General features: G+C 38.9%; 1 protein-coding gene and 1 non-coding gene across 5 annotated transcripts in view; both read left to right on the top strand.

Annotated features, from left to right (window-relative positions):
- NEK1 (NIMA related kinase 1) overlaps positions 1–26038 on the top strand; it is a 133845-nt gene that overhangs the window by 44431 nt on the left and 63376 nt on the right. For all 4 annotated transcript variants that reach the window (XM_027548929.1, XM_027548930.1, XM_027548931.1 and 1 more), the window contains 2 exons: positions 3824–3987; positions 15406–15508. In XM_027548929.1, the coding sequence (XP_027404730.1) occupies positions 3824–3987; positions 15406–15508 (267 nt within the window). The remainder of the gene's footprint in view (positions 1–3823; positions 3988–15405; positions 15509–26038) is intronic.
- LOC113897992 lies at positions 7754–7863 on the top strand. The gene has a single exon (XR_003512492.1). It is a non-coding gene; the product is annotated as a U6 spliceosomal RNA (small nuclear RNA).

Genomic DNA, 26038 nt, shown 5'->3' with positions numbered 1-26038 from the left:
ACACATTTTTTACTGTACTATCCACTGTACTGTGACATTGAACTTACTACCCTCTGAATGATAAGGAAGTATCAGGATTTGGCCCATTCTGAAATAACTAACCCATATCTTCTATGATCTGAGAATAAAAACTTACCAGGATACAGGCCCTGAGATCTGGTCAGGTATTTTATATCAAGTTCATGATTAGTGTTTAGAATTTGGTCATGTTTTTCCTCTCCCTTTGCATATGTCTTCTTTATGCAAGAAAGCATCTTTTTTCCTGTGATGTTTAAAGCTGTATTTAATCCTAAAGTCCAGTTTTATTAATGTTTGATAATAATTAGTGTTAGATATTACGTGCTTATTAAGTTTCTGCTTTGCTTCGTAAACTTCTATTCTGATTTCTGTGAGGATTAGTAAAACTATTTTCCATGACATATAGCAAATTCAGTGCTAGTTTCTGTACTTATTCCCCATGAGGTTTGTAACAGTTAACTTCTTAGGCTGTTTGATTTCTGTACTATTGATAAGTACCTGGAAGCTCAGTAAAATTTGAAATAAGTTAAGGAGATCCCCCAAAATAAAGATAAAACAAAAATAAACATGAAGGGAAATATTTCAGAGTTCATACTATTATTATATACTTCTAAATATTCAGACATTTTGCACAGTATAAATAATCAACTTTTTGATTACTTAGTGTCTGCAAAATCTAGGACTTACCTGCTTTATCCATTTTTTTCCTTTGGTTCTTCTGATAGGTATTTTTTTCTCTTTTTTAAATTGCAGTTGATTTGCAGGGCTTTATCCATTCTTTATCTATCTTTTATAAATCTGTGTTCTTAGAAAAATTATGAAATATTCTATGTATAGTTTGATTACATAGATAACCATGACATGTAAGAGACATTCTGTTGTTTGACACTATGTTGGACTACTACTCAGTAATGAGAAGGAATACTCTATTAATACATGCATTGACATGGGTCAGTCAAAAATGTACTGAGTGAAAGAAGCCAGGCACAAGAGTGCATATTGTGTGATTCCATTTATATGAAATGGTAGGAAATGGCAAACCCAGTCTCTGTGACAAACAGATCAGTGTTTCCTGGAATGAGGGGCCTTGGATCCAAGTGAGAAACAGGGAACTTTTCTGGGTGATGAATATGCTTTCAATTGTGGTAGAGGTTCCATGGGTGTCTGTGTTTATTAAAACATCAGTCCATGCTTATAATTGGTGACTATAAAGTGAAAGTGAAGTCGCTCAGTCGTGTCCGACTCCTTGCGACCCCATGGACGGTAGCCTACCAGGCTCTGCAGTCCATGGCATTTTCCAGGCAAGAATACTGGAGTGGGCTGCCATTTCCTCCTCCAGGGGATCTTCCCAACCCAGGGATTGAACCCAGGTCTCCTGCATTGCAGACAGACGCTTTACTGTCTGAGCCATCAGGGAAGCTTGGTGACTGTAAAGTGATGTTTAAAAGATTCCATTGTTTCAGTATTCCAGTACAGTGTTTTCAGCATTATTTTGAGTATAGATATCTTCAGAAGTGAAGTCGCTCAGTCGTGTCTGACTCTTTGCAACCCTATGGACTGTAGCCTACCAGGCTCCTCCGTCCATGGGATTTTCCAGCAAGAGTAGGTTGCCATTTCCTTCTCTAGGGGATCTTCCCGACCCAGGGATTGAACCCAGGTCTCCCACAATGTAGGCAGATGCTTTACCTAGGCAGATGTCCTAAGAGATATGTGTATATACATTATTTTTGCTGAACAGAAACCTTGAACCTCAAAGTTAAGGTGATATTAGTGCCAGACACTAAACTCCCAGTCTTATAGGAGCTGTGACCACCTTTTTTTTTTTTAATAATAATTTTTTTTTAAAGCACCTCAGCAGACACAAGATCTGCTGGCACATTTTAAAAATAATTTTTATTATATTTTGACTGCACCATGGGGCATACAGGATCTTCATTCCCCAACTAGGGATCAAACCTGTGCCCCCTGCACAGGGTCTTAACCACTGCTCTGCCGGGGAAGTCCCTGTGACCACCACTTAGCAAAATTCTGATTCAGGGAATCTTGCCTTGAGATGCAGGTTTGAAAATGTATATGAAGATCACCTTGATGGAGTTTCCTGGCTAATTAAGTATCTTCCTTGTTTCTAACAACCTTCATTTCTTGCTTTTCAAGCTTCTTGAATCAGTTATCTGTATTTATCTTGAGCTAATTTTTAAAAATCTAGGCTTCTTGTAATATTGTATGTAAAAAAAAAATATTGTATATAGCTTCTTTTGTCCAAATGTTAACACAAATTTTACCTCATTGGGTACTGAGATGTCTTTTGTTTGGTGCTTATATTTTTCTTAGCCCGACTTCCCCGTTAGGATGTCATCACCTGATAGCTCCTCCCCATCTCCTGTCAATGTTCTGGCTTCTGCTCTCATCTGCGTTTGAGCACATCCCCTCCACTTGAGTCACATCAGTTTGTCTTCCTTTCGGTGCTGTTGGCCTTGCCTTTGAGGGTCCTAATTTCCTCTTCACCCCGTAGTTCTTGCACTCTGAGCCTCTGTATCATTGTGCGCTTACTCAGCTCTCATCTTTCTACCTGTTTTCCGAGAGTTTTCCATGTGCTTGAGCGCGTGTGTCTCTGAGGCTGCATCCTACATCTTCGCCCTCATCCTGTGTTACCCCCACAGAGAACCAGTTCCCGGTAATGCTGGCTTTTTCTCTGATTGCCTTTCTTTACTCACGGGCTGCTTGGCTTGACATCAGTGCAGCAGCCTTCCGCTCAGTTTCTCTGCCTTGTTCTCTCTCTTATTCTTGTTTCTTCTGTGTAATTTGACTTACCTGCTTAAAAACGGTCTTAGTGCACTTTTCCTGCTAGAAAGTGTATCTGTGCTTTCTGTTATTGATTATGTGAACTCACACACCCTGGTCGGTCAGTTACCTGTAGTGACCTTTTCTAACCAAGTGTAATTAATACTCCCTGTTTGCCTTCCTCATAGTTACCTTCATCTTCATATGTCCTTTATCTCCCTACTGCCAACATCTAAATGTATACCTTCTGTTGCCTTTTTTTTTACTTTAATACCATGGATCATATTTAATCATTTAATCTATCTGTGTTACCTTGTGTTAAAGGCTGGGTTGAGTGTTTTTCTCCAGTGACTTTTTTATGGGTGTTTTTATTTCTCTTTTTTTTGTGTTTTGTAAATTTGCTCAGTACTTACTGCTGTGGCGAGGGTCTGTTGCCATTCATTTGGAAATGAAATGTTTTTCTAGCTTTATACTTTGTTTCCCAGTTTGTTTGTAAACTGCTTAAGGATGGATATATTGTTTTGCTTCTTTTAATTACACTTAGAGTGTATTCCAGTGGTGTTTATATCTTCATTGCTTGTTGAATTGGATTTGAAGTATGTTAATTGCTGTATGTTTTGTTAGGTATAATTTTGAGTGTTAAAAAAGCAGGCTCTGTTTTACGTATAAACTATACATATTTAAACTTAATAGGATGGGATCACATAAAATATATAAGAAACTTGTTGGAAAACTTGTTAAGACCAGTTTTTTTCCCCCACAGTTACATACATTTAGTGATATTTTATGTTTTTGTTATATTGAATTATGCTTTACTGTTAGTAACAAGGTATACTACTTTTGATTGTTAATGGTTATAATAGGAAAACATTTTTCTCTAGGCTCTGTGTTTATTAGTATGTTAAATTAGATAATTTGCTTTGTAAGACGCAAGTGTTGAGGTTCACTTTTTTCTTTTGAAGGTAGTAGAGACCTTTGAGGTCTTGTGAGATAAGCATGTGAGAGCTTTTTGTTTGATTCCTAGGCTCCCTTGTTGGGCAGTGGAGGGGCCATGGCTCCATCATCTTTTTCCTCTCGAGGACAGTATGAACATTATCACGCTATTTTTGATCAAATGCAGCAACAAAGAGCAGAAGATAATGAAGCTAAATGGAAAGGAGAAATACATGGCCAGAGGCTTCCAGAAAGGTATGGCTGTTCTGCAAAAGTCACTGTGCTTTGCTTTAGAGGGAGTAGTGGAAGTCATGGTGTATATTTATTGACAGAGGAATCCCACCTGGAGTACATCTAGGATTTCCCAAAGGGCTACAGATCACCACCAACCCTCTGATGCTGATGCTCTCGGAAAACTTAAAAAGGTTTAAAGGTGATGTCTAAACAAGTTAGTATCAACGTGTTGGAGTGTGATGATCCACAAATTCACCCTTTGGTATAATTTTGTCTTTTGTTGTGTACAGCCGGATAACACCACTTCCTGGCTGTTTTCTCCATTATACATAGACTGTCTTTTGCCATCTGAATACAGTCATTTTCTTCGGTGCAAATTTGGCCCTTGACTACATGTGACAAACATGTAGCTCTTCACTTAGGCCTAATTTATGGCTTATATATGTTATAGTTTATTTATGTTATAGGCTGAACATACTATTTAAAGGAACGTGATAACTTTGAACCAGCGTATGGTTGTAATAACTTTATCTATGTGCTTTAAATAAATCAGAATATATTTAAAATGGAATTGCATTCTATGCAGAACTCCAAAGCATGTTTTGAGTCTTCCTTTTCCACATCACTTAGAACCCCACTTTTCTCATGGTCATTTCCTCTTCACGTTCATCTCTGATTGATGACTCACTGTGATCCTGTTGGCTAGGTTTTTCCTTTTTCTCCATAAAATTAATTTAATCTGGTGGCACTCAAGTTTTAATTTGTATGCTGCTGCTAAGTCACTTCGGTCGTGTCCAACTCTGTGCAACCCCATAGACAGCAGCCCACCAGGCTCCCCCATTCCTTTTTAAAAAAGTATGCATATTTCAATTTTTTAGATTTTCTTCTATAAAAATATTCTGGTAAAGGAAGAACATATCATTTTATGAAAATTTAATTTGTCATTTTTACAGAGAATTTTTTTGTGATAAAAATCTTTATGGTTCTCCCAGTTATAAAAGATTATTAAAAGGTTATTGAGCAGAGGTAAATAATTGAGGTTCATATAAATTAATATTATGAATTATGTACCATAGGCTGAAGTATTAAGCTAGTTGTAAATACTTCACATTTTTTGAGAAAAGAGTGCTACAGACTTACACATGTGCATATTTTTTATGAAATAATAATGAAGATTTTGTGTGAGGTTTTTATCCTGGGGTATTATTGGTCTTTCTAGTATATAATTTGTATGGCTTTGTTTTAATTTTAATCAAATCTCCTAAAATACATGTGTATAATGTAAAAGAAAATAGGGAAAGTTGTGTTATGCTTCTTCACACTGTTTATCTTCCAGCACATTTGTTGATTCTTCACAGTTCAAGTGGCAAGCAAGGGACTGGATTGTTGCATTTGCATCAGGCTCCCATATAGTCAGACACGACTGAAGCACCTTAGCAGCAGCAGCAGCAGCAGCCCATATAACCTTGAAATATTTACATATATTTACACTTGAGTTTCAAATTGTGTTCAGTGGCTGTGTATCTCAGTTACTTCTGCCGCTGAAACACAGCTTCCATTCAGTCTTTGTTTGAGTTTCATTATTTTAATTTTCAGCTTTTAAACCATTTGTGGCTGTGGAGATCCTCTGTCATTTCCTTTTTGCCAGCTTTGGTGGGCTTAGCATTACTCAGACACATGGTATACATTCTCTTATATTGCTTTGAACCTGTTTTTATAGGTGATAGATATTATTTATTGAACACTTACTGTAAATCAAGTTACATTTATTCATCACAGCATCCTTTTAATTACGTATTACTCTTTTAATCAAAATGAAGATACTAGGACCTGCAGAGATTTGAAACTTGTGTGTGGTCAGGCCACTAGTAAGCAGAGGAGGTAGAATTTACACTAAGTGTGTCTCCATATAGAGTTCAGCTCCTTGAATACTGTTGTGTTCAAGGGACTTCTCAGCTTCTTGAGATCCTACTAGTGAACAGGTGAAACAGTTATTGATTTCGTTGGTCATAAAATTTCTGAATAGTGGATACTTTAATGATTATCCATGATCTCAAATACTGAATGAACTTTTGTGTATACTCATTGAATTTCATTTTATTTTTTTCTGAGAACATGAAAGAATTGGTAAAAAACTGGAGTTCATCAAGTATTATATAATTTTCAAGAGGCAGATTCTATAAATTAGACTAGCTTTCTCCATATTGATTATAGGCAAGACTACAAATAGAGCCTGCAAACATCCTAAAAGGAAACAGTCATCACCGCAGTGCAGTATAAATTCACAGAGAATAGATTCTGTCAGATACAGCCCTTATTTCTTCTTAGATTTATAGACTGGAACTGTAGTTCTCAAACTGTACTAGGCAACCTGTAGCATCACAGTGCCTTGGATATTTCTCAGTTTTGAGGAACACACAGCTGTATCTGTCAAAGTGTAGAGCATAGTGTTAGCAGCTTTGACCTAACTAGTCATTGACTGGAACTGCTAGGTATTTCTGTTGGCCTAGAGGCATTGTGAAAATTTTACTTGGATACCTAGTAGAGTATACAAACTTCATTAGGATACATCTTTTAATTTCATGCAGCCATGAAATTAAAAGATGCTTGTCCCTTTAAAGAAAAGCTTTGACTAACCTAGATAGCATATTAAAAAGCAGAGACATTACTTTGCCGACAAAGGTCCATCTAGTCAAAGCTGTGGTTTTTCCAGTAGTCGTGTATGGATATGAGAGTTGAACCATAAGGAAGGCTGAGTGATGAAGAATTGATGCTTTTGAACTGTGGTGTTGGAGAAGACTCTTGAGAATGCCTTGGACTGCAAGGAGATCAAACCATTCAATCCTAAAGGAAATCAATTCTGAATATTCTTTGAAAGGACTGATGCTGAAGCTCCAATACTTTGGCCACCTGATGCGAAGAGCCGACTCAGTGGAAAAGACCCTGATGATGGGAAAGATTGAAGGCAGGAGGAGAAGGGGACAATAGAGGATAAGATGGTTGGATGGCATCACCAACTCAATGGACATGAGTTTGAGGAGGCACCGGGAGATGGTGAAGCACAGGGAAGCCTGGTGTGCTGCGGTCCGTGGGGTTGCAAAGAGCTGGACATGACTAAACGACTGAACAACAACAAGGATACGGTTGCCCGGGCGTCTCAATGTAGACAATGTAAGGTGAAGAAATATAAATAAAGGTTGTCAGGTATATTAGTCATTGGTTAAGGAATTATATTCAGAGAATGCTGGTTAATATTTTGATGTTGTCCAAACTTAAAACGTTTTAGAAGCACGTCTTCTTGAAAGTTTTCATTTTTAAGGAGGACATAGAAAAAATACTCACAGGATATAATTATCATATTTCCAGAAGACATGAAGTGAGATAAATAGTAAATATGTTGTATGACTCCTCCAGTTCAAATATTATGATTCTTTTGGCTTGAACTTTGTTGTATCATTGACATTACAGAGCATTTTCTCCACACTGTCCTCACTTCCATTTTTATAATTTGTATGTCATTGGCCTACCTGGTCAGTTCTTTTCCCTGACCAAACTGAATCAGCAAACTGAAATCTGTAGTCCTCTAAGATTCATTCATATTATCTTTCTCATATTTTTGATAGCCTATATTTGTTTCTTCCTTCTTTACATGTTATTTTTCTTCTCTTTTTATCAGTTACTTTGGCTAGTCTAACTTTGCTTATATCCTTGTCTTAATAACACACCTCCTACATTAGCTTTAGACTTTAATTTTTACAGCAATTTTAGTTTCACAACAAAACTGAGGGTGGTACTCACTTCGGCAACACATATACTAAAATTGGAACGATACAGAGAAGATTAGCATGGCCCCTGCTCAAGGATGACATGCAAATTCATGAAGCATTCCATATTTTTGTGCTGGGAAAACTGGTCAACCACTTGTAAAAGAATGAAACTAGAACACTTTCTAACACCATACACAAAAATAAACTCAAAATGGATTAAAGATCTAAATGTAAGACCAGAAACTACAAAACTCCTAGAGGAGAACATAGGCAAAACTCCGACATACATCACAGCAGGATCCTCTATGACCCACCTCCCAGAATATTGGAAATAAAAGCAAAAATAAACAAATGGGACCTAATTAAACTTAAAAGCTCCTGCACAACAAAGGAAACTATTAGCAAGGTGAAAAGACAGCCTTCGGAATGGGAGAAAATAATAGCAAATGAAGCAAGAGACAAACAACTAATCTCAAAAATATACAAGCAACTCCTACAGCTCAATTCCAGAAAAATAAATGACCCAATCAAAAAATGGGCCAAAGAACTAAATAGACATTTCTCCAAAGACGACATACAGATGGCTAACAAACACATGAAAAGATGCTCAACATCACTCATTACCAGAGAAATGCAAATCAAAACCACTATGAGGTACCATTTCACGCCAGTCAGAATGGCTGCGATCCAAAAGTCTACAAGCAATAAATGCTGGAGAGGGTGTGGAGAAAAGGGAACCCTCTTACACTGTTGGTGGGAATGCAAACTAGTACAGCCACTATGGAGAACAGTGTGGAGATTCCTTAAAAAACTGGAAATAGAACTGCCTTATGACCCAGCAATCCCACTGCTGGGCATACACACTGAGGAAACCAGAGTTGAAAGAGACACATGTACCCCAATGTTCATCGCAGCACTGTTTATAATAGCCAGGACATGGAAGCAACCTAGATGCCCATCAGCAGATGAATGGATAAGAAAGCTGTGGTACATATACACAATGGAGTATTACTCAGCCATTAAAAAGAATACATTTGAATCAGTTCTAAGGGGTGGATGAAACTGGAGCCTATTATACAGAGTGAAGTAAGCCAGAAAGAAAAACACCAATACAGTATACTAACACATATATATGGAATTTAGAAAGATGGTAACAATAATCCTGTATATGAGACAGCAAAAGAGACACTGATGTATAGAACAGTCTTTTGGACTCTGTGGGAGAGGGAGAGGGTGGGATGATTTGGGAGAATGGCATTGAAACATGTATAATATCATATATGAAATGAGTCACCAGTCCAGGTTCGATGCACGATACTGGATGCTTGGGGCTGGTGCACTGGGACGACCCAGAGGGATGGTATGGGGAGGGAGGAGGGAGGAGGGTTCAGGATTGGGAACACATGTATACCTGTGGCAGATTCATTTCGATATTTGGCAAAACCAATACAATATTGTAAAGTTTAAAAAAAAAAAAAAAAAACTGAGGGTGGTGCAGAGGTTCCCATGTGCTGTCCCTTTACCCTTGTCAGCTTCTCCCACCAGAGTGGTATTTTGTTACAACTGGTGAACTTAGGTTCAATTAGCTTTTACAATTAGAACCTCAATCATGTGAGATCATCTTCTGAAAGCTTTGAGTGCCTGTTTTGTTTTTTTTATTTTGAGTGCCATTGTTTTTTATTTTGAGTAAAGTAACATATGTACTTTACTGAGCTTTTACTTTCCCAAGCCCTTTTCTCTGTATAGCTTTATTTGAGTAAAGCTGACAATTCTGCTTCCTCTGATAGACATTATGGCCCTAAACAGAGGAGGAAGCTTAATGAATACACCCTCAGCATCCTTTTTTCATTTCATTAACCCTGAACCACCCCAACTCTTCTATACCATATTGACTCATTTTTCATTACTCAGACTATTTCTGTTACCTAGATTGCTGCCTATTTTCATGTTTTCACCTCTTGAAATAATTTTGAATCATCCTTCAAAAATTTTAAATTTCCTGTATCAGTAAAGGTTTTGAGTCATAGATATGAGGTACTTTACCCAGACCCACTTATGCATGCATTTATAATAAGATGGAAAATAAGTTACTCCTTTTTTTCTTGTCAGGATAAAAAGGAGTTTATTTCTTTTTAGCCTTTTAATGTCTGTATTTCACTTTCCAAATTCCTAATTTTTTACTATGTATTTGTGGCTTATACAATATTTATGTTAATCATTCCTTTACTCTTAATCTAGATTAGTGTTCTACTAATTATAAGTGTTAATAATTTTGGAGCTCAAGAGATATAGTCTGTTTACTTTGTCTAAAATAGAATATGCACATGTAAATTCTTAATAATGTTTAATGAACAGAATGACTGTAAAGAAGCTCATTGATTTTTTCCCTCTATCCTTCGGAATCTTGTACACATATATAATTTGTGTTCACAGTTCAGTACTGTTTTACTACATCAGTGGGGGATAAGAATATGAGTATGAATTCTTCTTTTTGGTATATATTAAGTAGTAAATGGAAATGTGTGTGAAAATGAAGACAGTATAGATTTCTAAATATTATAAGGAATCATAGAATCAATTATAAACTAGTTTTGTCCTCTGTTAATAAGGTATATTACTATACAGTCAGCAAAAACAAGACCAGGAGCTGACTGTGGCTCAGATCATGAACTCCTTATTGCAAAATTCAGACTTAAATTGAAGAACGTAGGGAAAACCACTAGGCCATTGAGGTATGACCAAAATCTGATCTGTTAAAGTCATACAGTGGAAGTGACAAATAGAGTCAAGGGATTAAATCTGATAAGAGTGCCTGAAGAACTGTGGACGGCAGTTTGTAACACTATACATGAGGCAGTGATCAAAACCATCCCCATGAGAAAGAAATGCAAAAAAGCAAAATGGTTGTCTGAGGAGGCCTTACAAATAGCAGAGAAGAAAAAAGAAGTGAGAGGTAAAGGAGAAAAGGCAAGATATATCCATCTGGATGTAGAGTTCCAAAGAATAGCAAGGAGAAATAAGAAAGCCTTCCTCAGTGATCAATGCAAAGAAATAGAGGAAAACAATAGAATGGGAAAGACTGGAGATATCTGCAAGAAAATTAGAGATACCAAGGGGACATTTCATGCAGAGATGGACACAATAAAGTACAGAAATGGTATGGACCTAACAGAAGCAGAAGATATTAAGAAGAGGTGGCAAGAATACACAGAAGAACTATACAAAAAAGATCTTCATGACCCAGATAACCACGATGGTGTGATCACTCACCTAGAGCCAGACATCCTGGAAGGCGAAGTCAAGTAGGTCTTAGGAAACATCACTACGAACAACACTAGTGGAGGTGATGGAATTCCAGTTGAGCTATTTCAAATCCTAAAAGATGATGCTATGAAAGTGCTACACTCAATATGCCAGCAAATATGGAAACTCAGCAGTGGCCACAGGACTGGAAAAGGTCAATTTTCATTCCAATCCCAAAGGCAATGCCAAAGAATAGTCAAATTACTACAGAATTGCACTCACTTTACACACTAGCAAGGTAATGCTGAAAATTCTCTAAGCAAGGCTTTAACAGTACATGAATCAAGAATTTCCACATGTTCAAGCTGGATTTAGAAAAGGCAGAGGAACCAGAGATCAAATTGCCAACATCCATTGGATCATAATAAAAGCAAGAGAATTCCAGAAAAACATCTACTTCATTGACTGTGCCAAAGCCTTTGACTGTGTGGATCACAATAAACTGTGGAAAATTCTTAAAGAGTTGGGAATACCAGACCACCTTACCTGCCTCCTGAGAACCTGTGTGCAGGTCAAGAAGCAGCAGTTAGAACCAGACGTGGAACAATGGACAGGTTCAAAATTGGCAAAGGAGTACATCAAGGCTGTGTATTGTCACCCTGCTTATTTAACATATATATAGAGTACATCATGCGAAATGCTGGGCTAGTTGAAGCACAGGCTAGGATCAAGATAGCTGAGAGGAATATCAATAACCTCAAATATGCAGATGACACCACCCTTATGGCAGAAAGTGAAGAGGAATTAAAGAGCCTCTTGATGAAGGTGAAAGAGGAGAATGAAGACGCTGGCTTAAAACTCAACATTCAGAAAACTAAGATCATGGCATCCAATCCCATCACTTTATTGCAAATAGATGGGGGAACAATGGAAACAGTGACAGACTTTATTTTCTTGGGCTCCAAAATCACTGCAGATGGTGACTGCAGCCATGAAATTTAAAAATGTATGCTCCTTAGAAGAAAAGCTATGACCAACCTAGACAGCTTATTAAAAATCAGAGACATTACTTTTCTGACAAAGGTCCATCTGATCAAATCTATGGTTTTTCCAGTGGTCATATATGGATATAAGATTTGGAGTGTTAAGAAGGCCAAGCACTAAAGAATTGATGCTTTTGAATTGTGGTGTCGGAGAAGACTCTTGACAGTCCTTTGAATTGCATGGAGATCAAATCAGTCAATCCTAAAGGAAATCAGTCCTGAATATTCATTGGAAAGACTGATGCTGAATCTGAAGCTCCGGTACTTTGGCCTCCTGATGCAAAGAGCTGACTCATTAGAAAAAAACCTGATGCTGGGAAAGATTGAAGGCAGGAGGAGAAGGGGACGACAGAGGATGAGGTGGTTGGATGGCATTACCAACTCAATGGACATGAGTTTGAGCAAGCTCTGGGAGTTGGTGGTGGACAGGGAAGCCTGGGCTGCTGTAGTCTGTGGGATTGCAAAGAGCTGGACACAACTGAGTGACTGAAAACAACAAAATTCCTTTGATAGATTTTTATATGTTGGACACACCCTGCATTCCTGGAATTCCATTTTATACATTTTGTATCTTCAGATACAGATACATTATTGGTAATAGTTGATACTCAGTGATAAATGAGAATAAAAAAGAAATAATAGTAAGCAAAAATCACTACAGGTTTTAAGTGTGTGATTAAAAGCAGTGGATTATGTGTACTTGATCATTTAAACTAGTTTAGGAAAAGCCATTCAATAAAGCAGAACTTAAATAGATTACATAAGTAAATAAAATAGATCTATATATATATAAATGGTGTGAACATTCTTTTAATCAAAGCTGTTATGTGTGTGGTCATGTTCTTATTAAAATAATTTGTTTCTGCTAAAGTATTTGAATTATTTGATTTAGTGAATCAGATCAGTCAGTGAATATAAATTATTGTATGTCAGTTGAAGGCCCACACTGACAGTGGACATACTATCTTAGGATGGGAAATCAAGCATAAAAATGTTATCAGTGTTTTACTTATGTAAAGGGTAAAAGATGAAGTCAGTTCCATCAGGATACAAAGCAGAGATTCTGTCTAATTGTATGCAGTTGTGTAAGCATCCAGGACTCCTCATAAGAGCCTTATCAGTAGACACAGTTTCAGGTGACATGTCTGTGTGTCATACTCTTTGAAAGTTTATCTGCCCTCTTTAGGCCAGTCTTATATAAACGGGGCTGTAACAGCCTTGCCTATATATATGAAGGACATTGTCCTAGCCATAGCAATCAGAGAAGAAAAAGAAATAAAAGGAATCCAAATTGGAAGAGCACCAAAGCTGTCAATGTTTATGGATGATATGGTCTTATACATAGAAAGTCCTAAAAACACTACCAAAAAACTCCTAGAGTTCATCAGAGAATTTGCTCAAGTTTCAGAATGCAATATTAGTAACCAGGAAAGGCTCTTAATGAGGTATAGAGATCATCTAGTCCTAGAAGATTCCGGTGGTGAAATTTTACAAGAATCTGTTTTAAGCACTACGTAAGTTAAGTGAATCTTAGGCCATTATCGTCCATAGCTTTATGGTGAGTCATTTAAAATTTTTACAGCTTAATTTCACATTTCAAATTTTTATATATCTCAGCACAGTTGACCCTTGAGCAATACAGGAGTTAATCTGCTTATACTTATAGTCATCCCTCCATTCTGAGGTTCCCCTGCATCTGTGGATTCAACCAACTATGGACATATTATTTAGTTGCTCAGTCGTGTTGGACTCTTTGCAACCCCAGGCTTCCCAATCCTTTACTATCTCCCAGAGTTTGCTCAAACTCATGTGCATTGAGTTGGTGATTGCCATCCAACCACAGGATGCCACTAGTCCTGTAGTATTTACTACTGCAAAATACCCATAATAAGTGGACCCACGTGGTTCAAACTTGTGGTGGTCAATGGTCAATTGTAATTGTTAACATATAAAAGAAATGACTGGGGTATGAAAATCAGAAATGTTTATTGGAAGAGAGAAGGCATTATTTCATGTATTTTTCTGAACATAATTATGGTCCTAGACACATGGTCCTACACTATAGGAAGTTGGTGCACTTTCATAGCCAATATCCAAGATGCATAGCTAATAACTCCCTGATCTTTCTTCCTTACTTACAAATTACTGCAGTTGATGCTGTGCAGTGAGTTCTTTGTTTACGGGGAGTTGGTTTTATTTATTTTTGTATGTTTCTTGCTTAGCACACGGTAACAGGCATAGTATGTATTAGATGTTCAAAATGTGACTTGGAAAATACAAGGAAATACTTGGAAAGTTCCATATGTGTGCGTGCATGTTCAGTTGTCTCTGACTCTTTGTGACCCCAGGGACTATAACCTGCCAGACTCCTCTGTCCATGAGATTTTCCAGGCAAGAATACTGGAGTGAGTTATTATTTCCTTCTCTTGGGGAATCTTCCTGACCCAGGGATCAAACCCGCATCTCCTGTGTCTCCTGCATTGCAGGCACGTTCTTTACCACTGAGCCATCAGGGAAGCCCCATAAAACATACTGTTTTAACCATATTTAACTGTACAGTTCTGTGTCACTAAGTACTTTCATGTTGTTCAACTCTCACCATCATCCATCTCCCTAATTTTTACCTTCCTAAACTGAAAGTCTGTCCCCATTTAACACTAACTCCCAACCCCCAACCCCTAACTGAGGGTTGGGGTACTTTTGTGATTTTGATTATTCTTGGTACCTTGAAATGTTACTGATATTCTTTCATTGTTGTCTAAGCCCAACATGTTTACATTCTTTTGTAGCTGTCAGAGAAAGTTACAGAAACATAATCAGAAAAGATTGAAACAAATAAATGTGCTTTTAGATTTTCCCCCAATCTGTCCATTTTACTTTTTAATAGTTATGACATACAAGGAATTCAGATTTCACTTTTTACCCTAATTTTTAAAATTCACACAAACTTTTCATTATTTTTGATGACCTTTGAAGTTGCTACTTTGCAGCTTTAATCTTACTTTTCTACTGATCAATATATTTGATGCAGAGTTTTGAAATAAGCTTAACTACTTGGAAACTATGGAGAGTCTTCTATAAGTATGGTCTGAAATAATTTTATGTGTCTATAAGTAGCATAGATTAAATAAACACAAAAGAAGACTTGTTAAGATTTGGTATAGTAGCGTAGATTTTGCCCCTTTTTAAAATAATAGTGACTGATTTAGGTAGTTGATAACTGATATGTGTGTAGCTATTGATGCATTAAATAGGAAGACTTGACTTCATATCAGCCTTCATATTTTGCAGATATTTCTAAAGAAAATATTTCCGTGTAATTTTAAACTTTTTGTAATATTTGATGTTCAGAATTTTTAGTTTTGCTGTTTGTCCAAATTCCTCAGGCAGAAGGGGCAGCCAGCTATGGAAAGAGCAAAACAAGTAGAAGAGTTTCTACAGCGAAGACGGGAAGCAAAGCAGAACAAAGCTCGGGCCGAGGGGCATATGGTAGGATTTTGTTTTTGAGATTTTTGAACATAGTATTTAGAGTGAAGAACTGAAACAAGGTAGGTATAAATGACAAGAGTCACCATCCTTTTCAAACACTACCTCTGAACATTTGCAGGGTGTTAAACCTCTCTTTGTGCAATTTCTTTTATGCCAAGTGTGAAGTTCTGTTGTTGCCTTAGTTAATTGAAAGTTCATAGTTGCATTCTTCCTTTTAAAAGAGTCAGAGTAGGTATAGCAACCCAGATATTTAGGTTAAATAAGTTCTTACATTGCTTTTTTTGGCCCTAGATGCTTTTTGTTTTAAATCCTTTAGCAAAGAATTGTAGAAGAAAAATGAGAAACAAACATTTGGATAGATATACATGTAACTATGCATTTACTCAAAAGCAAATTAGGACCAAATGTATTTTAAAGCCTCTAATTATTCAGTCAGGTAACTGAATAAGTCATGTATTCAAGAAAATACTAACAGTTTTTAAATGATCGTTTTAGTAGATGTTGGTTTTGATACGCACATATTCACAATTGTGGCACACTGCCTTTTCACCTTTTCTCCACAGAACAAATGGTGATTTTTTCTGTCAGCTCAGCACCCCGTGAAGCAGCACACTTATGTAGGAAATAGGTCAATTGTATAGTTAAATGTTTTTTTATAGTTACATCTACTATAAGTTGATAAGTAACATCATTACGAGTTAATATAATTATTCCAATTTAGGATATTTTTTCTTTGAAATAATATTATTGAAAAATAGTAAATTTTTTAATGATTACCCCCTTTATATTTTTAACACCCATCAGCTTGTTTTTCTAGTATCTGGAATTAATATGTATATGTATCCTTTCTGTGGACAGAAGAGAACCTGCTTTATTTTCCCTTGCCCTGTTTTTCCCATGTTAACAGCATCTGGAATTTTAGTTACAGATATTAATTAGAAATATTTTCAAACAATTATTAGACTTAGCAAGATGTACACATTTCTCACCTCAGAGCTGTTTCTTACATCTACTGTCCTCCCCTGAGTTTATTGTCTTCATGATGGAGATGACTCTTGGAACCTTTCAGAGAGAAATTGTCCAAGATTTGTTGGAAATGTACTTATTTTGTCTTCACACTTAAATGTTAATTTGTAGTAGTGGTCTACTGTTGAATTTGCTTAGCATTTATATGTCTGAAAAAACATTTTGCCTTCTTTTTTGAAAAATATTTTTTCTGAAAATAGTATTCTGCATTGAGAGTTCTTTCTCTGTCCATTCTTTAAAATGTTTCTCCACTTACATCCTGGCAGTCCTGTTCTGACCAGAAGTCTGCTGGCGTTCTTACGTTTTCCTCAGTGTTTGATGTATCTTTTCCTTTAATGGCTTTTAACATTTCCTCTTTATCACTGAAAGTGACTTGATTGTGATGTAGCTTGGAAAAATTCAGCCATTATTTCTTCAAAAATTTTTTTTGTTCTCCTCTTCTTTTTCCTCTGGGTGTTCAGCACCTATACGTCAGCTCACTGATGCTCTGTTCATCTCTTTTTGGTCCTTTTCCAATGTTTCATTTTGGGTAGCTTCTGTTGCTAAATCTTCATGTTCACTAGTCTTTTTGTTTGCTTTTTGCAATCTGCTCTCCTTTTAACCCCATCCAGACATGTATTTTTAAGATACTTTTTTTTTCTCTTAAAGTTTATTTGGGTCATTTTTATACTTTCCATGTCTGTCTATATAATACTTAACGCTTTTCTCTCCTTTCTTGAACATGTGGAATGTAATTATTATAGCCTTCTTAATCACCTTGTCTACCAATTCTTCCCTCTTTGTCATTTCTGAGTCTGTTGGCTATTTTTCTTCTCATTTTGGTCATCTTTTCCTGCTTCTTTACCCACCTGGTAGTTTGTGGTTGGATGCCAGGCACTGTGTATTTTATCTTGGATTTTTTGTATTTAACTGTGTGGAGACTTTACCCTGGGGTGCAGTGTTGTTAGTTAAAGGTAGTTTGAGTCTTTCAGGGCTTGCCTCTAAGCTTTGCTGGGCAGGTGGAGCACAGCCATTGATCTAGGACTCACTTGGCTGCACCACTGAGGCAGTGCCCTAGTGCTATGATACTATGTTGGTGTCCTCCAATACTCTGTTGACTTGAAGACCTTTCCAATCTGGCTGTTAGAAGCATGGCGTGTTCCCAGCCCTCAGTGAGCCTGAGGAATTGGTGTTTTGCTCAGTCGCTCATTTGTGTCCAACTCTTTGCGACCCCATGGACTGTAGCCCTCCAGGCTCCCCTGTCCATGGGGATTCTCCAGACAAGAATACTGGAGTGGGTTGCCATGCCATCCTCCAGGGATCTTCCCAACCCAGGGGTCGAACCCAGGTCTCCTGCATTGCAGGCCAATTCTTTACCATCTGAGCCACCAGGGAAGCCCAGGAACACTGCAGTGGGTAGCCTATTCCTTCTCCAGGGTCTCTTCCTGACCCAGGATTTGGTGAGGTCAGGCTAATTGTCACTCAGAGGAAACCTCTGCAGCTTCCAGCACTCTCTTCCTGCAGATGTTAGTGCTCCTCCACCTCCCACACTCTGACTGCCCTTTCCTTGGCTCAGGGACCCCCTCTCCCTGTGCTGCAGCCTAGAAATGGGCAGTGACTGAGCTTACCTCACTTGTTCCTCCCAAGGATCACTGTCTTGTGCTGCCTATTTGCCCGTGGTTGAAAATCATCGTTTCATATACTTTGTCCAGTCTTTCCTTATTGAAGGTGGGAGGGCACATCTGGTCTGTGTTACTGACTGCAGGTGAAGTCTTGGGTGGTGGTTTGCTGGATGAAGAATCCAGGTTACAGGCTCCCCCCAGACCACATTAAAGCTGCTGCCTTATCATCATCTCATTGTGACTCGTGAGCATGGTGACGCTGTTCTTTGTGCTCCTCTATAAGGGATTTTCATCTCTGAAAGCATGTTGGACTATTTGTTTCTACCTTTCATATTCTGAAATAATCACTTGAGTATTTATCAGTTTGTTTTTTTTTTTGATTGACCTGACTTGATGCTAATCAGATGCTCTCAGTCTGAACACTCACCTTTAGTTCTGGGACATTCTCAGTTACCATTTCTTCAGGTATTGCTGCTTCTCCTTTTTCTCCTTGACAAAGCTCCTATTAAATGAATAGATTGGAACCTCTGCCTCAAATGTCTTTTGTTCTGTTCTTCTGTTTCTTTTTTTTAATCCCCTCCTCCCTTCTTACTGTTTTGGAAGGATTCCTAGCCCAAATTTCAGCTCATAATACATTCTTTCATTTTGTCTGCTGTGCTCTTCAGCCTATCCAATGAGATTCTCTTAACTTTAGAAACTTGTATTTTCATGTCCATGAAGCTACTTAGTTTTCCTTGAAGACTCCTTGATCATGTGCTCATTTCTCTTGTAGTACTCTAGGTATTGTAGGGTCTTGTTCTTGGTGCTCTCTTGGCAGTGTTGGTGTCTTCAGTGTTCTAAGTCTGTGTCCTGTTTCATGGTACTGGTGTTCCTTGCACGGTTGGTGTTCTTGCTGGTGTAGTCACGTATGGAGCTCTCTGTTTCACTCTTCATTGCCTCTGTTCGGGTGGGCCCCTGGCAAGATGGTACATGCTGCTCTGCTCAGTCCTCTGCCCAGTTTCCCGTCAGAGTAGACGCCAGGTGGGACACATTGCTGTTCTGCCAAGCAAATCCCTGGCAGCTTATTTTCTGGGCTTTGGAGAGCCCCTTCCTTCCTGGTATCACCAGTCACCTGGAGCACTGGCCTGGCCTTTCCCTCCAACTCTCTTGTCATTAGTGTCTTCAGGGAGCTGCTGGGGCCAGGCGAGCTCTTCTGGAAGCATGTGGCTACTGGCCCCTTCACACCCCCTCGCTGAGGCCTCGCCCCACGTGCTGTGCTTGTGTCACTTGTCATCATAAACCCATTTGTGTACTTGCCTCACCTCTGGGTTCCTTCCATTCTTGGGACTGCCCAGAGTTTTGCTTGTTTTTGAGTGCTGATATGCATTCACTTAACACAGCAACTTCTCTAGTCTAGAATTTTGCAGGAAGAGAGGCCATGGTGTTCTTCCATCTTACAGTCAGAAATTGTTATTTTCACTTTGTTGTGTTATTTTTAAAAAAACGTGCTTTAGGGACCTCCCTGGCCGTCCAGTGGTTAAGATTTAATGCTATCACTGCAGGGGACGCAGGCTCAATCCCTGGTCCGGGAGCTAAGACCCCACATGCTACATGGCCAATTAATAAATAAATGCACCCAACTAACTCTTTTAAAAAATTTTGCTTTAGAGATAAGTGATTTTTATATGACTTTTCAAGATTCATTTTTTTAAGCTATTTAGGATTTCTTCGTTCCCTAGGTGACAATATGTATACATACATAAAACTTTAGAAAAGTGAAGAATTTTTACTTTTTGGTGTATTTGGGTGTGTGTTGTTTTATTCACTAATTAAATAACAAAGGCAGTGTGTTAAACATTTTGGGGACAGTAGGTTAATTAACTGATTGAAGACTACTTAATTAAAGCTTAACCAGGCATAGTTTGTCTCTAGAGTAGTTTAGAGTCTCGAGTTAGACAAGAATATGTACACTGGAGACCGAGCCAGAGAACCAGAAGCAAGGGCTGAGTGGGGAGAAAAGGTCTCGCAGATTTTAAGTTCTAAATTGAAACATTTTTATGATGAGATAGAGGGCCTGTTTAAAATTGATCTCTCCTTTTCCATGCTTTGTGACAAATTACCGTAAACCAAGGAGCCTAAGAGCAACAGAGATTTATGACCCACTGTTTCTCCAGGCCAGGACTCTGGCACATTGTGATTGTCCTCTGCCCCTCGTCTCCTGAAGCCCAGGTAGCGGTGTCAGCAGCCGTGCCTTCGTGGTGTCAGCAGGCCGTCCCTCCCTCTGCTGTGGGAATCAGGCCTTCGCTATTAGAGAGATTGAGACCATGCTCAGTTGTTTGCCACATAATCTCAGCAGCAAAGAACTCCATGTGGATCAACTCCCTGCCTCCTGCTTCTTCAACCAGCCAGGGAAACTCGGCACTTAATGGTCAACCCACTGTTTTAATGCCACTCATCAGAGGAGCCTGGTAGGCTGCAGTCCATGGGGTCACGAAGAGTCGGACACGACTGAGCGACTTCACTTTCACTTTTCGTTTTTTCTTTCTTTTTTTTTTTAAAATTTTATTTTATTTTTAAACTTTACATAATTGTATTAGTTTTGCCAAATATCAAAATGAATCCACCACAGGTATACATGTGTTCCCCATCCTGAACCCTCCTCCCTCCTCCCTCCCCATACCATCCCTCTGGGTCGTCCCAGTGCACTAGCCCCAAGCATCCAGTATCGTGCATCAAACCTGGACTGGCAACTCGTTTCTTACATGATATTTTACATGTTTCAATGTCATTCTCCCAAATCTTCCCACCCTCTCCCTCTCCCACAGAGTCCATAAGACTGTTCTATACATCAGTGTCTCTTTTGCTGTCTCGTACACCGGGTTATTGTTACCATCTTTCTAAATTCCATATATATGCGTTAGTATACTGTATTTATGTTTTTCCTTCTGGCTTACTTCACTCTGTATAATAGGCTCCAGTTTCATCCACCTCATTAAAACTGATTCAAATGTATTCTTTTTAATGGCTGAGTAATACTCCATTGTGTATGTGTACCACAGCTTTCTTATCCATTCATCTGCTGATGGACATCTAGGTTGCTTCCATGTCCTGGCTATTATAAACACTGCTTCGATGAACATTGGGGTACACGTGTCTCTTTCAACTCTGGTTTCCTCAGTGTGTATGCCCAGCAGTGGGATTGCTGGATCATAAGGCAGTTCTATTTCCAGTTTTTTAAGGAATCTCCACACTGTTCTCCATAGTGGCTGTACTAGTTTGCATTCCCACCAACAGTGTAAGAGGGTTCCCTTTTCTCCACACCCTCTCCAGCATTTATTATTTATAGACTTTTGGATAGCAGCCATTCTGACTGGTGTGAAATGGTACCTCATAGTGGTTTTGATTTGCATTTCTCTGATAATGAGTGATCTTGAGCATCTTTTCACATGTTTGTTAGCCATCTGTATGTCTTCTTTGGAGAAATGTCTATTCAGTTCTTTGGCCCATTTTTTGATTGGGTCGTTTATTTTTCTGGAATTGAGCTGTAGGAGTTGCTTGTATATTTTTGAGATTAGTTGTTTCATGCATTGAAGAAGGAAATGGCAACCCACTCCAGTGTTCTTGCCTGGAGAATCCCAGTAACAGGGAAGCCTGGTGGGCTGCCATCTGTGGGGTCGCACAGAGTCAGACACGACTGAAGCGACTTAGCAGCAGCAGCAGCAGCATCCCATTTAATGTGACTCAGTCCTGGGGGTACACCCCATTGTATTCCCAGCCCTGGGGATCATCTGTGCAGGGCTTGCAATTCTGGGGAGTAGGTGAATGTCAGGAAACCTTGGGAGCCTTCTCCAAGTCCTGCCCTCCATGGTCCCTTTGCCTTTGACTTTAGAGAGTGTGTCAGGGACAGTAGATGAGGTGAAGTGGAGGAGCTGACTTTAGCAACATACTTGAGGGAGAGCACTACCCAGGAGTCCAGACAGAGCTCTGTAAAAAATTGGTTGATTAACATGAAGTTTAAATACAGTGATATTCACCAGTGTTAGGTGTGTGTCTGGATGAGTGCTAACAAGAGTATGTAGTCATATAATCCCTGCCACAGTCACGGGATAGCGCTGTTCCATCATTTCTTAAAAGCTTCCTCCTCTTACCATCAGAAAAAAAAAATTGAATGTGATATGATGGATGACAACTAAACTTACCATAGTGATCCTTTCTCAGTGTATGCATATATTAAATTATTTTGTGCACCTTAAACTAATGATGTTATATGGCAATTGTATCTCAATAAAACCAGGCTTCCCTGGTGGCTCAGATGGTAAAGAATCCATTTACAATGTGGGAGACCTGAGTTCATTCCCTGGGTGAAAGTTCCCCCGGAAAAGGAAATGTCATCCCGCTCCAGTATTTTGGCCTGGAGAATCCCATGGACAGAGTAACCTGGCAGACTACAGTCCATGGGATCGCAAAGAGTTGGACACGACTTAGCAACTACACACATATCTCAACTAAACAGGAGGAGGAAGTTTCCTCCTGCCTCTTTGCAGTCAGTCTGCTGCCAGCCATAGGCTGTGCTCTTGTTTCTTCTAGAATTTCATATAGAAATATCTTACAGTATATATGGTTTTGGGGTGGTGTGTATCCTTAGTTCTTTTTTATTCCTAAGTCTTATTCCATCATGTGAGTATACCTTAAATTGTTTATTCAATCCTCAGTTGATGGACGTTTGTGTGGTTTCTAAAAGAGATGATTTGAAAACTCTTGGGAGTCACTGAACTGACTAGCCCATGCTCCTGGGAGCCCTTCTTTCTGAGTTGGCATATCCCTCTCTATTATGTGTAACTCAGTTAGTAATATTTTTCAACTCAGGTTTCTGAACACTGCTGGAGAAAGTGACAGCTGTGATGGCTAGTGTTAGATGGATTTATGGCCTCTAGTTTCAGAAGTGTGGTCCTTTTCAGCACTCCGTTAAATCTCCATGGTCAGCAGCCTATCCCCTTGTCCATTTGCTCAATGATTTCATCCTTCTTCCTTCTCTGTGAAGATAATCATTACAGAGAAAGTTGGCTTATGAACCCCACATTTCATCAGATTTTTCTGCCCCCGTATTTAAAAGTGAAATGAAAGTTGCTCAGTCGTATCCAACTCTTTGCGACCCCATGGACTATACAACCCATGGAATTATCTAGGCCAGAATACTGGAGTGGGTAGCTTTTCCCTTCTCCAGGGTATCTTCCCAACCCAGGGATCGATCCCAGGTCTCCCATATTGCAGGTGGATTCTTTACCAATTGAGCCACAAGGGAAGTCCAGGAATACTGCAGTGGGTAGCCTATTGCTTCTCTAGCAGATCTTCCCAACCCAGGAATCAAACCAGGGCATTGCAGGTGGATTCTTTACCAACTGAGCTGTCAGAGCTATCCCTCCATACTTATAAATTTATCTATAATTATACCCAGTATTTGCTTGTTTTCTCCAGTCTCAGAGGAGGATATAATTTCTTCTGTTCAGAAGTAATCTTCCCATTCCATTCTTCCCATGCCATCCTATTTGATGATTATAAGGCTACTAACTGTTGACATTGGTCAATTTACTGGGTGCGTACTGTGCCAAAGAATGCTCAAACTACCACACAATTGCACTCATCTTACATGCTAGTAAAGTAATGCTGAAAATTTTCCAAGCCATGTTTCAGCAGTACGTGAACTGTGAACTTCCAGATATTCAAGCTGGTTTTAGAAAAGACAGAGGAACCAGAGATCAAATTGCCAACATCTGTTGGATTACTGAAAAAGCAAGACAGTGCCAGAGAAACATCTACTTCTGCTTTGTTGACTATGCCAAAGCCTTTGATTTTGTGGATCATCACAAACTGTGGAAAATTCTGAAAGAGATGGGAATACCAGACCACCTGACCTGCCTCTTAAGAAGTCATGCAGGTCAGGAAGCAACAATTAGAACTGGACATGGAACAACAGACTGGTTCCAAACCGGGAAAGGAGTACATCAAGGCTGTATATTGTCACCCTACTTATTTAACTTACATGCAGAGTACATCATGAGAAATGCTGGACTGGATGAAGCACAAGCTGGAATCAAGATTGCCGGGAGAAATATCAATAACCTCAGATAATGCAGATGACACTACCCTTATGGCAGAAAGTGAAGAACTAGAGAGCCTTTTGATGAAAGTGAAAGGGGAGAATGAAAAAGTTGGCTTAAAACTCAACATTCAGAAAACTAAGATCATGGCATCTTAGTCCCATCACTTCATGGCAAATAGATGAGGAAACAGTGGAAATGGTGAGGGACTTTTTTTTTGGGGGGGCTCCAAAATCACTACAGATGGTGACTGCAGCCATGAAATTAAAAGACCTTTGCTTCTTGGAAGAAAAGTTATAACCAAGCTAGACAGCATATTAAAAAGCAGAGACATTACTTTGCCAATCCATCTAGTCAAAGCTATGGTTTTTCCAGTGGTCATGTATGGATGTGAGAGTTGGACTATACAGAAAGCTGAGCGGCAAAGAATTGATGCTTTTGAACTGTGGTGTTGGAGAAGACTCTTCAGAGTCCTTTGGACTGCAAGGAGATCCAACCAGTCCATCCTAAAGGAAATCAGTCCTGAATATTCATTGGAAGGACTGATGCTGAAGCTGAAAACTCCAATACTTTGGCCACCTGGTGTAAAGAACTGAATCATTTGAAAAGACCCTGATGCTGGGAAAGACTGAAGGCGGGAGGAGAAGGAAACAATAGAGGATGAGATGGTTGGATGACATCACCATCTCAATGGACATGAGTTTGCGTAAACTCCGGGAGTTGGTGATGGACAGGGAGGCCTGGCGTGCTGCAGTCCATGGGGTCACAAAGAGTCGGACACAACTGAGTGACTGAGCTGAACTGAACTGAACTACTATATGTCAGGAATAGTTTTGAGTTCTCTACCTGTATTAACTCACTTCTCACAGCAGCACTCTGAGGTGGCTTCTGTAGTGTTCCAGTCTTACATCTCACTGAGGCAGAAGTAGAGAAGCTAACATGACAGTTTGGGTTTTACAGAGACTGAATGGTAGATTGCGTGTTTAAATGCCATGTTCTGACTGTAGAACCCATGCTTTCATGGCTTTATTTTCTGTGCCATACTGTCTGTTTACTTGAGGGTCCTCCTTACTCCATCACTTGTTTCCTCTCTCCTGATCATTTCCTTCTTCCCTGGTGCCCTCGCATAGCCTATAAATACATTCGTGTTTCTCACATTTCTGTTCCTAGGAGGACCTTTTCACAGCTGGCCCCTCAAAGGAATGAAGCACTACTCTTCATTGTTGCTCACCCAGTGTTCAGAATCCTGTTGATATAGAAGTTATCACTGTCCATCTTCTCAGATATAATATAGTATTTTCAGTCTTTATCTTACTTGACCTTTCTGTGACATTTGGTCTCATGAGTTACTGCTTCTAAATTTCTTCACTACCTTCTATGGTGCCAAATTCTCCTTGTTTTTCTTTCTCTGTTTTTTTTTATTTCTTAATATCTTTTTCTACAGGATTCTTTTCCGCTCACTTTTTAAAGACTGATATTTTCTGGGGTGTTCTGTCCTTGGTTATTTTCTCACTATAAATAATACCCTGTAGTGATCTCATTCTACAAGGGACCAGTGACCTCACAGTCTGTCTCAGTTACTCAGACTACTCTTTAACTTCTATGCTGTCTAGCTGCCTTCTGGACATCATTTCCTGGGTGTTTCATTGGCACCTTAATTTTTAAATTTCCTTTTATTATTTAATGTATAATACAATAACTTTCTTATACCACTTTCTTATGACTTTTTTATAATACAATAACTTTCCTTTTATTATTTAAATTATAATACAATAATGGGTTTGCCTTGTGACTTAGCTGGTAAAGAATCTGTCTGCAATGTGGGA

Source organism: Bos indicus x Bos taurus, chromosome 8 (genome assembly GCF_003369695.1).
Source record: "Bos indicus x Bos taurus breed Angus x Brahman F1 hybrid chromosome 8, Bos_hybrid_MaternalHap_v2.0, whole genome shotgun sequence".
NCBI classification, from domain to species: domain Eukaryota; kingdom Metazoa; phylum Chordata; class Mammalia; order Artiodactyla; family Bovidae; genus Bos; species Bos indicus x Bos taurus.
Note: the sequence above shows the minus strand (reverse complement) of the source record. Positions and strands in the feature narration are given on the sequence as shown.